The sequence below is a fragment of the Gambusia affinis genome, linkage group LG17, assembly GCF_019740435.1.
Source record: "Gambusia affinis linkage group LG17, SWU_Gaff_1.0, whole genome shotgun sequence".
Classification (NCBI taxonomy): domain Eukaryota; kingdom Metazoa; phylum Chordata; class Actinopteri; order Cyprinodontiformes; family Poeciliidae; genus Gambusia; species Gambusia affinis.
The window spans coordinates 8,188,038-8,203,793 of NC_057884.1; the positions used below are offsets into that span (position 1 = coordinate 8,188,038).

Genomic DNA, 15,756 nt, shown 5'->3' on the forward strand with positions numbered 1-15,756 from the left:
TTCTTATTTTAGTTTTTGAATGAGGGAACCAAGTTGCCAAGTGATTTTTTTTTTCCATCACATTTTTTTTCCATTCAATAATTCTCCTCTTGACCAGACCGTGGCGGTGATTGGACATATCCATTGCTGCCGGGGTATATTTGAACACACGGCTCGTCCCCTCATTGGGTGGATCCGTTTTTGGGGCGTGTCACTAAACTGCCCCGGTTGTGTCCGGGTAAGATGGCGTTGGAAGAGCAGTGCTCGGCACCACCTCGATGGCAGGCTATATCAGTGACACACGTAGAGTTTCCCGAGGGTACGTAAAACTCAGAGTGTTTGTGTATCGACTACGTTCGTCGCTTTTGAAAATTTCCAAACAGCGTGAGCGGGTTTGTTTGCTAGTGAATGGACACAGCCTTCAGTAGCTGCCAAATTGTGAGCCTTTGGTCAACACCCGGCACACCGGGGGCTGCGAAATTGTGAGACATTTCCGCATGCGCAGTTTGTAGCAGTGTTCACAATGACGGCTAGCTTACTTGCTAGCTCTTTTAACATGAGCTTTGCTATCCCCTTCGTAAATTAAAATGTATTTGCAGTGCTCTGTAACATATGTTTGACAGCACTTCAATATTTCTTATTTAAGCATACAAGTTATAGTTTGCTGGGAGCTATTAGCCATTTCCACGTATAGCATTATTACCAGGACTGCTGCTAACGTATAAAGCTCCATGGCCTTGTGTTAAAAGATCTTAACAGCTACAATTCACCTGAATTAAAATTAATTATTTCCCCGAGTTTCTTTAATAAAAACTTAATGCGCGTCTTACCTGGTCTCTGTTCACTATTCAGTTTCAGGTAGTGCTGGACCATACGAATGTTTAATTATTATTATTTTTGTCCTGAACATCAGTTCTTATTAATTCTGTTTCAGGGGATCTCACGGGAAAACTGCTGGCCTACATTAGTCTCCTACCCGTAGCTATTCTTGTGGGCTTTGTCACTCTCATAGTGTTTAAACGGGAACTGCACACGGTAAGTAGTGTTCATGTTTGCTGTGAAGGTGGTAATGGGTCTCTCAGGTACCTGAACAGATGTGTAAAGAAGCAGGGCAGAAGTACGTGGGTGAGAGCCCTCATATACTGACTGGGTTCTCCCCTCCTTTTACAGATTTCCTTCTTCGCTGGAGTCCTTCTAAATGAAGGAGTGAACTGGGTGCTCAAGCACATTCTCAGAGAGCCGCGCCCTTGTGCAGGTAAGAGAGGGAACCAGTTTTTCTCTTTGTCTCTGCCAGGACTTGGCAAAACATCATGTTAATTATGAATGATGTACATGATGAGATGATTTTGTTCTGATGACATTTAAGTATTATAACCCCTAGCAGCATTCAGGTTTTCTTTTTTTAAATTGTTACAAGAGGATAGGATTTGTGTACAGTTCCTTAGGAAAGTATTCATATTCAGGGAGTGGGGGGGTTTCCTCACATTTTGTCAGAACTACAAACAATGGGGAAAGAGCTTAAAACGGTGAATACATGAAGTGAAAGGAAAATGTCATTTTCAACATTTTGTATAAATAAAATAACTGAAAAGTGGTATGTTTTTTTTGTTTTCAATATTTTTCAGAATATATTTTCTTTGATATCGTCAGTTGGTGTTTGGTTAGGACTTTAACTGTGACATTTTACCTCACCGACATGGTTTAATTTAAATCATTCAATTGTGACTGGCTGTGTTTTTACAGTCATTGTCTCTCTAAAAGATGAACTTTTGCTCTAGTTTCCAGTCTCTTAACAAGTTGCCTTACAGGATTGTCCTGTATTTAGCACCGTCAATCTTCCCATCTACTCTAATCTTAATCATGCTGCTGCTGTTTTTGTTGTTGTTCTTTAACAAACCACTAAGCCTTAAGCCATTCCTGCTTTGAAAGATTTTAAGTGTCATGGTGATACTAATATGCATTTTTTGTGAGGGGCTGAATTCACCAAGACATAAAGTTCAATGAGCTGCTTACTCTGGGATTTGCTACTCTGTACATTATTTTCAAATTACAGATTAGATTTCGGCTCGTATTATTGTATGTGTTTAAGAACCTCAATGGTTGCCGAAACTTTAAATATTTCATTATTTTTCTTGTTATATTTTCTTTCTCTAGGAGCTCATACAACCGTTTATGCCGAGTACGGCATGCCCTCGAATCATTCCCAGCTTATCTGGTTCTTCGTTGTTTACTTCTTTCTTTTTCTTTATTTAAGGTAAGTTTGTTTGTGTCTGCATTTTGGGCTGGGTTTTAAGGTCATGTGGCTGAGATTTGTAATTTAGGATTAACGTAATGCGTTAACCTGCTGAAATCAGTTTTCAACACAGTAAACTTAAAACCCAGTGTTCACCAACATTGTATGATACTCAATTACTCGTCTTGGCACATTTTTGTTTGTTTGTTTGTTTTTAACTTTTAGAGGGTATGTGTTATTATTTGAAGTACGCTACTGACAACATTTTTGTGATCATTTATTTACTTTAACACGAGGAAGGATATCATGGTGTGAACTGATCATTTTCAGGATGCATCAGACAAACAATGCTCGATGTGTGGACCTGCTGTGGAGGCACGTCCTGTCAATCGTCCTGCTGGGCATGGCGTCATCCGTCTCATACAGCAGGTAAGCATATCATCCCGTCATCTTCTTCCTCTAAATCTCTAGGATGTCCTAAATTGTGAGTTTAATGTGAAAAGGGAAGAACATGAACAAGTCATTGTTATAATTATTAACATAGTATTTTCTTGTGACGTTGAATAATTTTTCTTAAAGAAATGAAGTGTTTGTTCATCAAATTTCCCTCTGAAGTCGCTGTTTATTGAGTCAGGAGCAAATCTTCCGAGGGGGTTATAAATGGGAAACAAGATTCAAATTATTTGGCTTTCACATCTGCTGAGGCTGGTATAGGTCATTGTGACATAGATTTCATCATTTCCCCAAGGACAGACTTGGCAGATGTTCATGTGCAGCCCAAAAATTACCGACCATGCGGCCTTGCACACTAAATATATGTCACAAAACTAAACGTGATCATTTGTTTCATGCTTCATCTCTCTTGTTAGTTCCAGAAATAGTTTTAGATACTTAACCATTTCTTTTAAAGACAGAGCAGGTTATTTTTGAAAAATACTCAATTTGCATTTTATTCATATTTGTATCAGGTTTATTAATTGGAGATAAATAATTGGAATTATCTGTTAATCCATGTTTTAGTATTTTTATTTATATATATATCAAAATTTTCTGTTCGTTATACTATAAAATCTGTCCCTTTCACCTAACTACTTTCCTTACAGTAATAACTTTTTGTTTTTATGTCTAGCTTTATTTGCATAGAAATCACATTTCTATGCAAATTGTTTCACATTTTGGGATACAAAGTCCTATTATGTTGAGGAAGTACGTATGTTGCTAAAGATTGCCTCCCTGTTTTAGTATAGCGAGAATTTCCTTTTATAGGTCGATGAAAGTTGTATCATTGATATTACATCGTAAAGAAATGTGTGGACTATGATTTCAGGTGTAAGCTGAGTAGGAAAAGAAAAGTATGACATAGTTGTCTAAATATTCCTTGGATCCACTCCCATTCTTGGTGTCCTACTTCCTTTCTGTGAAAGTGAAAGTGGAGTATTAAAAAAAAAAAAGCATTTCTTTTTATATGTACTACTTTTGTTGAAATCAATGTGCCTTTTTTTTGTGCTCTAATTTATCCGACAACCTTACCTTCTCAGTTGTGAGTCCACCGAAATGTCTGAGTGAATAAAAATGGGCTGCATTGGTTTTCCTCTGGAGTGACTTTTAATGCTCAACTTTCCAAGTTGAGTGAATCTTACTGCAGATGGTGTGTCTGCATAGTGTAGCATGTGATTAGGCAATGGTATTATGTGATCATTCTTGCAAAATTTGCATAGCATGTTTGTAAGTGTCCTGTCGGTGGTGACTGAGGTGTGCATGGAGCTTAATGGTTAGTTTAAAATGTGTCCTTATCTGGTAACATTTCCTCTTAGCCAAACTGACTCTCTTCCAGCAATATTAATAATGTTGCAAGATTCTTTTTCTTATGAAACCCCCCTTCTGTCATTTCCAGGGTCTACTTGTTGTATCACACCTGGAGTCAGGTTTTCTATGGGGCAGTGACTGGCAGTACAATGGCCATTATCTGGTTCTTTTTCACACAAGAGGTGCTGACACCTTTATTCCCCAAAGTTGCAGCATGGTAAGTGAATATTTAATTCTCCTGTCATCACATTTTTGATCAACTAATCAGCTGCAAGAGCAGTTGGATCATTTAATATAATGTTATTTGACTTTGTTACGTTCAACAGGCCAATATCAGAGTACTTCCTGGTGCGAGACACAAGCTTGATTCCCAACATCTTATGGTTTGAGTATACGGTGACCAGATCAGAGGCAAGGTAAGGCTACGCCAGAGCAGAACAGGCAATTTAAAATGATTGTCCTTAAAATCCGTCTGCCTCATTTACCTGGAAACCTATGAAAACATAAACTGTTCTTTTCTGTTCTTTCAGAAACAGACAACGAAAGCTTGGAACAAAACTTCAGTGATCTGCAGAGCACTTTGTGAAACCTCCGTTTAGACCCACACTTCACACAAACGCACACACAGAGACAGACATTCTCATACACTCACACAAACAGAAGCTAAATAAACAACAACAAAAAAAAAACACTGGAGAATAATCATCTTTTAGACCGACTTGGCTGCAAAGAATGTTGGGCAAAAAAAAAAAAAAAAAACACAAAAAAAAAAACCGTACACCAGGTAGAGAACGAGATCCCGGACTTGAACCCGGAGCCTACAGCCTGAGTACGTCCGTCCACACGCCTTCCCCTCTTGTACAGCTTGCCCAAAAAAGCTCTTCAGTGCATGCAAGACTGTGCAAGAGGCATACTATTTAATGATAGATTAATATATTTTAACTATAAACACACGCTGACAGTAACGGTTTACTGTAAGAGATTCGAAGAGCCAAAATGGAGGCTTTGATCAAGTTACAAGCATATTGATGAGCGTCATAACAGCATGTATTTACTAATTCTTTTTTTCTTTTTCTTTTTTTGTACTTTTACATTGGATAACGGGTTAGTAAGCAGGGAGGGGTGGCTGGTTACAGCTCTATTGGTAGTTTGTGGAATTAACCATTTTTCATTCTTCTACAATAGAAAATGAGCAATTTCTGAAATTGGTCATTATGTAATATAAATAAAAATTTGCACTTTGTGAAATTTGCAAGTTAAGGACTAACACTAGTTACATGTTAAGATTCTCCCCTTCTTCTTTCTCACAAGTCTTTGCTTTGTGTCTTTGAATCAGTCCTAATATTAGGCTCCAAAGCTGATCTGCAGGCACTGTAAATCGTAACGGACCTTCTGTAATATTGATTACCACAGATGTAGTTTCTGTTTGCATTTCTTTGTCGGAGGGTTGTGAGACTGAATCGCAGCAGCGAGTTTTGAGTTATTGGTGTTAAAGCTACTTTGGAGTGCGAAGGTTTATTTTTTTCTTTGGTATTGCCTCATATACGGTAGCAACCTGGGAACAAAGTTCTGGGGGTCGGTTTTCTTTTGTTTTTTTTAAATATTCAATTTCTTGTCTTGCTTTCTGCTGCTGCAGAGAAATTTTATTTTTATCTGCATTTCCAAAATAACATTCCTTATCACCTAGTGTTTAATCATAACTGATGATGGGGGATATTTTTTTTTTTTTTGAAGAAAGATTTAAAAACACGCCTCAGGTCAGTTGTAGCATGTGATTATGCTTTTTCCTCGCAGCCTACGGCAGCTAATGTTGAAAGCTGTCAAATGGGGATATGAAGCTGATTAAAACAGTCATATCATTAGCTTCACAAAGGGAAGTAGTTCTCTTAGAATTTTTTTTTCATGTGTAACCTCTATCAGGCTGAATAAAAATGTGTTTATGTACAAGACATGAGTTCAGTGTGCTACTTTGATAAAGTTTTCTATCCTATTGCAAACGTTTTTAACTCTTTGCACATGGATTTCATTGTCAGTACAGTACTGTACAAGTCCACTTTTGTTTTGATTTTACCAGCAGAAATAATGCATGTGCTGCTCCCCCACCTGCAAAGTGTAATTACAAAAAACGATAAATAAATTTGGGGGGAAAAGCTATGCGGCAAGGATAGTAAAAACCAGCTTGAGTTTAGGCTTTAGTTTAAAACAGTATTTGAACTCTCAACTCCATTAACAGTAAAAACCATCAGGATCATTAAGATAACTTTTTTTTAATGTCTAGTCAAAGGACACGGACTTCTATCTCTGTGGCCCCATGTTTGGTGCTCTCTTGCTGTCTGAATTTGTGGTATCATAGGAAATATGGCCTTTGAAAATCCTGCCATTAAAAAAAGGCAACTTAATGTAATGCTTAATTCTGACACGGAGGGAAAAAAAGATGCATGGTTTTTAAAAGTGTTTTATGAATAAAAAGCTGAAAAATAATCCATTTGTATTCAATTGTTACTAGTCTCACTTAGTGCTATGACTACTCCAACACACCATACAGAATCAGGCAAGCAGCAGCTCAAACACAGATGTTTGCATGTGACAGATAACTTTGCATAGAGATTAATAGTGAACTACCTTCAACTTCAACTTGTAACTTCAAATGAATCATACGGCCAGCAGATTTAAATTTAAACTTATTTTTACTCAGTGAAGGAGTTTGTTTCTCCAGGGTTCAGTGGCTTAGGAATCAGCAACTCTTTTTTCCAAAAGATGTTTTAGGCAACAAAACAAAACAAAAAAAAGACAAAAACAATAAATCACTTTTGGCAAAAAATGACTCAGAGCTTTATTTTAGGCAGGTGGCCTAAAATAAAGATATTTACAATGTCTTCAAAGAGTAGCCAAAGTCAAATTATTTTATTCAACTGACAATTTTATTCATAAAGGGACAAAACCCTTTTCCAAGCTGGCCTGTCCGTCTGGGACAAGTTTTTAAAAAAAATCAGACCTCAGACTTTGGGACTCCAGTGGACCACAGTGTGAGTCTTTGTCCACTAATGGAGAAACCGTGATACCGTGGTGAACCTTCCCCAAGAAGCTCCGGCCAACTGAAATTACTCCAAGATCCAGACAAATCGTCCAGAAAACTGCCAAAAAGGCCAAAACACTGACTTCCTTTAAATCAGGCTAAAAGTCCACCTGCTTAGAGCTGCCTTTGATGAATTGTAAGTTTAACGTTGTTCAACGTATTGGATGTGTATTTGCTTGATGATTCATTATATAATGCTTCTTGCCTACTTCATAATTAGTGACTGCATGATGTTTTTACTGATGTAGGATTTTCCTCAGAGTATTATAAGCCTGGTGGGTCACCAGGCTTTACGTGGACCCCCACAAGGCTAACTATCACCTACTAACTTTAGTTTTTATTTTAATGTTTGCATTTTTTAAGACTTTATTAATCTTCCAATAACACATAGTTATCCAGGGATATTTTCAAATTTCCTGTCAACTTTTAACAGCTTTTAACTCAAAAACATGGCAGGCGTTTCAAACCTAGCAAGTTATCTGGGGGAAACCCTGTAACGTAAAGCAGTCGACCCCAACCCCAGGGCCATGGACCAGTTGGTACCGGCCCGCACAAGAAATAATTAAATATTTCCGTTTAACGTATTATCCGAGTCTGGAGGATCTTTTATTTTGAAAATCCTTCAACCGGATTCTCTCGGTTACGTCTTGCGCACAAACGTGGAGCCATAAGCAGCAAAATGAGTAAGAAACAGATCAGGTGTCTTTGGAAAGTTTCTTTATGAAGGGAAAAGGCCCAGAGAAGAGCACCACAATGGAGCACCCTGCCACATTATAACTATGAACTTCAGTATGCCCTATTTTAGTGCATAACTTAGCATAATTTTTCACATCTTTTGGAAATAAAAATGATTTCCAATTGTTTTCAGCTCCCTCGCTGCAAAAACACTAAATCTTACCAAGTAGTTTTAGTCTAGTTTATTGTGCAAACATCTTAGTACACTTAAGATAAGCCACAACTAACTCATGAGTAACTTTTCAGGAGGATATAGGAGCTTGTTTTAAGTCAGTGATTCCTTAATATTGATGAAAAAATACTAGTTCCATTGGCAGATTATTTCACTTATAACTGGGGAAAAAATGTTTTGTTTTAAGTATCATATTCTGTCAATCGAACTAATAATTCTTCAGCAATTTTAAGGAATTATTTACTTAAACAAGCTTCTATATCTTGCTTAAAAGTTGCATATTGGTCAGTTTTTGTCTTCTTATTAAGTTATTTTCACTAGAACCTGTACAAAAAGAGGAAAAAAAATTGCTAAAATTTTGCCTTAAAAATTCAACTTTACTGATCCCAAAGGGAAATTAAATGTTGTTGTAACTCATATAGTTTTGGTAAATGATAACATTACCCAAACCACGAATTTCAGTAATTACCATTGGCCAGAAAGGAGTCGAATTAGCGGCTTCCTTGGCATCATCTGGGTCAACAGGCCCGCCGTGCTTCCCTTTTTCTGTTTTCGGCTTAATGTTTCCTTTTCACCGTTGGTATCCTGCTGTGCCAGTCCATTGTCCTCAAGAGTCGCTGTCTCTCAAGTGCGTATTTTAGCCTTGGAGATATGTTACCAGCTCAACTGTCTCCAATAGCCATCAGCTAAGCCGAGCTGCATTCAGCCATAAAGTTTGTTTTGATTCAAACTTCAGCAGTTTTCTAGTTGTTCTGCTGAGGTGGTGACATCAATTTGTGACATCACACGAAATGATGTCACAAAGAGTGATGCACTGGAGTGCATCAAAAAGCTGCACTCTTGAAATCTACCGTCATAACCATTTCAGACGAGAGAGCGAGAGGAAATAGAAGGATTGTCTCCGAACTAAAGATTGAAACGGAAAGCTTTTCAAGTCAACTCTTAACAAACCAATAAAGAAAAACATTTAGAAGTTTTTGGAATTGTCAAGAAAAAAAACAACAAACAATGAGTGAAAGCGGTATGCCGTCGACTTCTGCTTGTGAACAACAAGCCTTAGAAAGAGAGACCCTAAAGCTCCAACGGATCCTGAAAGAAGTCAATAGGATGTCAATAGAGAGACAGACTCTAATAAAATCAAATGAGGAGTTGAGGATCCAACTTACAAACATACAAAAAGCCACGGTTGAGAAAGACATGCTGCTTAGCGAGAAAGAGGAGGACTTTAAAAAGGTGTTCGACCTCAACAAAATTTTAAAAGAGGAAAACAACAAACTGGAGCAGAAAACTACCGACTTGGGCCAGAAAAACACTGCCCTGGAGATTGAAAAAACTGCCCTGGAGAAGGAAAAAACTGCTGTAGGGCAGAAAAGCACCACCCTTGAACAAGTAAACGCTGCTCTGGAAAACGAAAAGACCAATCTGGAACAGAAAATCGCCACCCTGAAGCAGAAGAATAGTGCCTTGGAGAGAAAAAACACTGCCCTGGGTCAAAAAAGCACCACCCTGGAGCAAATAATCACCACGCTGAAGGAGGAAAACACCGCCCTTCAGGGTCTGGAAAACACTGCCCCAGAGAAGGACAAGACCACCCTGGAGAAAACAGGGTGTTTTTCCTTTTCCTCAGAAAAGGAAAAACATACCCTGACGCAGAAAAACAGCACCCTGGAGACAGAAAAAACTGCTCTGAAGCAGAAAATCACTGCCTTGGAAATGGAAAAAAATACCCTGGAGCAGGAAAAAACTGCCTTAGAGCAAAAGAATAGTGCCCTGGAGGAGGAAAACACCACACTGGAGGATAAAATTACTGCCTTAGAAATGGAAAACCATACTCTGGAGAATAAAAAAAATTATATAAAACATAAAAATATCACCCTTGAGCAAGTAAAGTTCGGCCTGGAGAAGGAAAACCTCGCCCTAATGGATGAAAACAACACCTTGGAGAAGAGAATGGCCACCCGGAAGGAGGAATGTAACGAACTGTTGGAGAACAACGCCACCTTGGAGCAGGAAATATGTGACTTAGAGAAAAGAATTGAAGCCCTGGAGCAGGAAAACTCCAGACAGTGGCACAAAAACACCTCTCTGGAGCAGGAAAAAACTGCTCTGGAACAGAAAACCACCACAATGGAGCAAATTACCACTGCCTTGGAGCAGAAAATCGCCGCCCTGGGTCAGAAAAACACTGAACTGGAGCACGAAAACACTGCCCTTCAGGGTCTGAAAAACGATTCCCTGGAGAAGGAAATGACCAACCTGGAGCAGAAAATCACTGCCTTAGAAAAGGAGAGAAATACACTGGAGCAGGAAAAAACTGCCTTAAAGCAAAAGAATAGTGCCCTGGAGCAGAAAAACACCACGCTGGAGCAGGAAAACACCACACTGGAGCAGAAAATCACTTCCTTAGAAGAGGAAATCAATACTCTGGGGCATAAAAAAAATTATATAAAACATAAAAATATCATCCTTGAGCAAGCAAAGTTCGGCCTGGAGAAGGAAAACTACGCCCTGATGGATGAAAACAAGACCTTGGAGAAGAGAATGGCCACCCGGAAGGAGGAATGTACCGCACTGTTGGAGAACAACGCCACCTTGGAGCAGGAAATATGTGACTTAGAGAAAAGAATTGAAGCCCTGGAGCAGGAAAACTCCAGACAGTGGCACAAAAACACCACTCTGGAGCAGGAAAAAACTGCTCTGGAACAGAAAACCACCACAATGGAGCAAATTACCACTGCCTTGGAGCAGAAAATCGCCGCCCTGGGTCAGAAAAACACTGAACTGGAGCAGGAAAACACTGCCCTTCAGGGTCTGAAAAACACTTCCCTGGAGAAGGAAATGACCACCCTGGAGCAGAAAATCACTGCCTTAGAAAAGGAGAGAAATACACTGGAGCAGGAAAACAATAAACTTGAACAGGAAAAAACTGCTCTCGGACAGAAAAGCAACACCCTTGAGCAAGCAAACACCGCCCTGGAGAAGGAAAACACCGCCCTGAAGCAGGAAAACACTGCCCACGGTCAGAAAAACAACTCCTTGGAGCAGGAAAAAACTGCTCTAGGGCAGAGAAACACCACCCTGGAGCAGAGAAACACCGACATGGCACAGAAAATCACTGTCTTGGAAAAGGAAAGAATTACCCTGAAGCAGGAAATCTTTACTTTAAAGCAGGTAAACGACATCTTGGAAGAGGAAGGCAACTTTTTTGAGCGTGAAAAAATCTATTTTGAGGAGAAATACCTCTTTTTGGAGCAAATAAACGCGTCTGAAGCAGAAATGCGCTGCTCTGGAGCAAAAAAGCTCAGCATTGGAGAAAATAATCGACGCCTTGGAGCAGGAAAAGGCTGCCGTGGAGGAGAAAAGCGCTGCCTCGGAGCATATGCGCACTGTGCTGCAGCTTGAATTAGAAAATCTGAACCATTGTATGAGGAAAAAAATGGAACAGCTGAACCAGGAGACATCAGAAGAAGAAACCAAGGAAAACATCCAGCCAGTTTCAGAACAGCCACAAGAGCAGGCGCCTATATTGAAACGTGCGATCGGAGGCTGTATTGACACTCTCAGATACTGGACTGAAATATTCTACTTTTAAGTAAAGAAGTGTCATAAGGGCTCCAGGCTTCACACTTGATTATCGGTGGCAGTGGAATGGACAACAGGAGGGTCTCCTGGCTGACCTCCAGAAGTCCTGTCGGTCTCCTGGCTGACCTCCAGAGATTCAGCTGAGTCCCCTGTCGGTCTCCTGGCTGACCTCCAGAGATTAATGGAGTCCTGTCGGTCTCCTGGCTGACCTCCAGAGAAATGAGTCCTGTCGGTCTCCTGGCTGACCTCCAGAGATTCGTAGCGAGTCCTGTCGGTCTCCTGGCTGACCTCCAGAGATTCGTAGCGAGTCCTGTCGGTCTCCTGGCTGACCTCCAGAGATTCGTAGCGAGTCCTGTCGGTCTCCTGGCTGACCTCCAGAGATTCGTAGCGAGTCCTGTCGGTCTCCTGGCTGACCTCCAGGACTCCGTAGCGAGTTCTGTTGATATCCAGGCTGACCTCCAGAGATTCGTAGCGAGTCCTGTTGGTCTCCAGGCTGACCTCCAGGACTTCGTAGCGAGTTCTGTTGATCTCCAGGCTGACCTCCAGAGATTCGTAGCGAGTCCTGTTGGTCTCCAGGCTGACCTCCAGGGCTTAGTAGCGAGTCCTGTTGATCTCCAGGCTGACCTCCAGGGCTTTGTAGCGAGTCCCGTCGGTATCCTGGCTGACCTCCAGAGATTCATAGCGAGTCCTGTTGGTCTCCAGGCTGACCTCCAGGACTTCGTAGCGAGTTCTGTTGATCTCCAGGCTGACCTCCAGAGATTGGTAGCGAGTCCTGTTGGTCTCCAGGCTGACCTCCAGAGATTCGTAGCGAGTCCTGTCGGTCTCCTGGCTGACCTCCAGAGATTCGTAGCGAGTCCTGTCGGTCTCCTGGCTGACCTCCAGAGATTCGTAGCGAGTCCTGTCGGTCTCCTGGCTGACCTCCAGAGATTCGTAGCGAGTCCTGTCGGTCTCCTGGCTGACCTCCAGAGATTCGTAGCGAGTCCTGTCGGTCTCCTGGCTGACCTCCAGGACTCCGTAGCGAGTTCTGTTGATATCCAGGCTGACCTCCAGAGATTCGTAGCGAGTCCTGTTGGTCTCCAGGCTGACCTCCAGGACTTCGTAGCGAGTTCTGTTGATCTCCAGGCTGACCTCCAGAGATTCGTAGCGAGTCCTGTTGGTCTCCAGGCTGACCTCCAGGGCTTTGTAGCGAGTCCCGTCGGTATCCTGGCTGACCTCCAGAGATTCATAGCGAGTCCTGTTGGTCTCCAGGCTGACCTCCAGGGCTTAGTAGCGGGTCCTGTTGATCTCCAGGCTGACCTCCAGGGCTTTGTAGCGAGTCCCGTCGGTATCCTGGCTGACCTCCAGAGATTCATAGCGAGTCCTGTTGGTCTCCAGGCTGACCTCCAGGACTTCGTAGCGAGTTCTGTTGATCTCCAGGCTGACCTCCAGAGATTCGTAGCGAGTCCTGTTGATCTCCAGGCTGACCTCCAGAGATTCGTAGCGAGTCCTGTTGATCTCCAGGCTGACCTCCAGGGCTTCGTAGCGAGTCCTGTTGATCTACAGGCTGCCCTCCAGGGATTCATAGCGAGTCCTGTTGGTCTCTCGGCCACTGCCAATGTTCCCCGAGGTTTCTACTATGTCGCCGGCATCCTCCTAGGTTTCCGCTCCGCCGCCATCGTCCTCCAAGGCTGCTGTTCCGCCACTGTCCTCCTCAGATTCTTTTGGTGATCCTTAGTTGTTTCCATTTAATTCTGCCTTGTTTTCCACATCTGTTCTTCATTAGTGATTCTAATTATGTTTATTTCTTGTTTCTAGTTATTTTTCTTTGTTCTATTTAGGTTCCTTTAGTCTACTTACTCATTTGAGGTTGTATTTTGGTTATTTCCCCTTGTGTTCCTCCAGCAGTTGGAAAATAAGGGAATCTAAAATGATTGATTGTATATTGTAATTGTAAAGACATGCAATTTTACTGCGGGTGGGTGGGCCAAATATGTCTAGAGAGACATATTTGGCCTGTCTCTCCAGGCCAAATATATTTATAAATAAAATATTTATATATAAATATTTTATTTATAAATAAATATATTTATAAATAAATATTTTATTTATAAATAAATAAAGAAGGTATCTATTTTAAATAAATATTTTTATTTATTTATAAATAAATTTTATTATTTATTTAAAATAAATAAATAAATACATTTATTTTATATAAATAAATTTGCTTATTTTACATAAATAAAATAAATTTATTTATTTAAATAAATAACCTTTTGGCGACCATAAATAAATTAATTAAATTAATTAATTAATGTAATTTATTATTTATTTATTGATAAATAATAAATGTATTTATTTATAATAAATAAAATACATTTATTTATAAATAAATTTAAATATTTATTTAAAATAAATAAATTAATTAATAAAAAAAAAATCAACCAATCTCTTCTTTGGAGTGGATCCTGGAAACGTCTGCATTGATTTAAACTATCAATATTTGAAAACTTTCTATAGACTGTTTGATTACTTATTTAATTTTTAAAAGTATAATTTCTCCAAGTTAGTAGTTGTTAAGATTAGACAGTGACACTGTGTCATTTTAGGGCTCATGCAAACCGATTGTGGACTTTTTGGTGACCATGTTCATTTTATTCCTGGGTCAGCTGGACCACAGTGTTCCACTCGTTGGCATGCAGTTCTCCCTCTGTCTCTATAAATGGAAACAATGTCCTCGTTTGTGAACTGTCCATTCAAAAGGAAAGAGGAGGAGAAAAATGCTGATCGACTTACAATGCAATGTAGTTTGTTTGTTTTTAGTCTATGGTTATATCTGCTCAAGTTGTGGGCAAGTCCAGTGCAGATTGAATGACGTGACGTGGGAACATATGTAACGGGTACCGTAGTGACAGCACCGCTGTTGACAGATATACTCCTGAAGAACAGGAGAAAGACGAGGAAACGGCTTGTTCAGTTCAAGTGTCATGCAGCAATTTATTCAAGTTTTACATCCAAACATACTTGTTGTATTGAGTTTCTTTCTTTATAGTTTATATATTCAAAGTCCAACCTTTTTAATACATTTCAGTGTCCATAAGTGACAAAAACAAACATCTCTTAGCGACAAAACAAACATCTCTTTCCTAAACATATATCCACTCATTCTTCTTATTAGCTTTCTAAGCTATTTATCTAAAATGAAATGCATTAGACAGTGGTCACATTAACCAGCTACTTTTTAACTTAAGACAGTACTGCATTTGACCTTCAATAAACTAAAGTCCTTAATAAAACAAAACATCATTTTTAAAGTCATTTTTTTATCATCCTGAATCCTAATGGTAAAAGAACTATTTTAATACTGGTGGTGGGGACCTTACAAAAGCCAAAACAGAAAAATAGACATCGAGTTCTTCGGTTTCTAACGGTTATTCCAGCATAAACTGAAGTGGGTGAGGCGCATGTATTAAACAGACTTGGCTAATGGCTAACGTTAGCATGTACACCGTGCGTAGTTACTTTCTTCAAACAAAACGACACAAAGTCAAAAATTGAATAACTAATATAGCTCATAACTATTCCAAATACGTTCATAAACATTCCAAATATGTTCCAACATGTCTAATTACTGGATTAAAAACCTATTTTCATATTTACCCACCTGAAGAACAGGAGAAAAACGAGGAAACGGCTTGTTCAGTTCAAGTGTCATGCAGCATGGAGGGAAAATACAAGCAGGACACTAAAACCGCCACCCGCCCCCTGCTGGCGTGGAGTAAATATTACAAAGCACATAAAAAAGAATAAAGGAAAACTCTTCTCCAAAATAAAGTACACAGCTTGTGTTAACAATTTCAAGTCATAAACACATATGTCACACTTTTGTGGTCGCCACACATACACTCACTACATGCTGTGATTTTTATTTGCTACCGCACCTATTCACGGATTTAATTTGTGCAACATAACTATCAAATCATTCAAAGAAAATCTGCCTATTTGCAGATACAGCATATCTAAAATATTAGAAAGAAAAGGCATCTTGGGAAACGGAAACACAAAGCTCCTTGACATTGTATTGGCTGGCACCTTTTGTTAAGCAGCCAATCCAGGAGCGCCATTCATTTTTCTTGGTGTTTATTGGATGTAACCCACTAATGAATTCGTGGGTTCGTCTCCAGCTGTTGTCAGCAG

General features: G+C 39.9%; 1 protein-coding gene across 1 annotated transcript; it reads left to right on the forward strand.

The window, feature by feature from the left end:
* Positions 1-152: 152 nt before the first annotated feature.
* Positions 153-5,965, forward strand: dolpp1 (dolichyldiphosphatase 1). Its single transcript, XM_044143946.1, has 8 exons — positions 153-298; positions 914-1,014; positions 1,150-1,234; positions 2,134-2,233; positions 2,543-2,641; positions 4,107-4,235; positions 4,345-4,434; positions 4,549-5,965. Exons 1-8 carry the CDS (start codon positions 223-225, stop codon positions 4,583-4,585), a joined length of 717 nt encoding a protein of 238 aa, XP_043999881.1. The 5' UTR covers positions 153-222; the 3' UTR covers positions 4,586-5,965.
* The last annotated feature ends 9,791 nt before the right edge of the window (positions 5,966-15,756 follow it).

Bases quoted from the DNA above. Each gene is read 5' to 3' on its own strand.
- dolpp1 (XM_044143946.1), top strand. From the start codon at position 223: ATGGCGTTGGAAGAGCAGTGCTCGGCACCACCTCGATGGCAGGCTATA. The intron at 299-913 runs GTACGTAAAACT...ATTCTGTTTCAG, and splicing joins ACACGTAGAGTTTCCCGAGG to GGGATCTCACGGGAAAACTG. The intron at 4,435-4,548 runs GTAAGGCTACGC...CTGTTCTTTCAG, and splicing joins GTGACCAGATCAGAGGCAAG to AAACAGACAACGAAAGCTTG.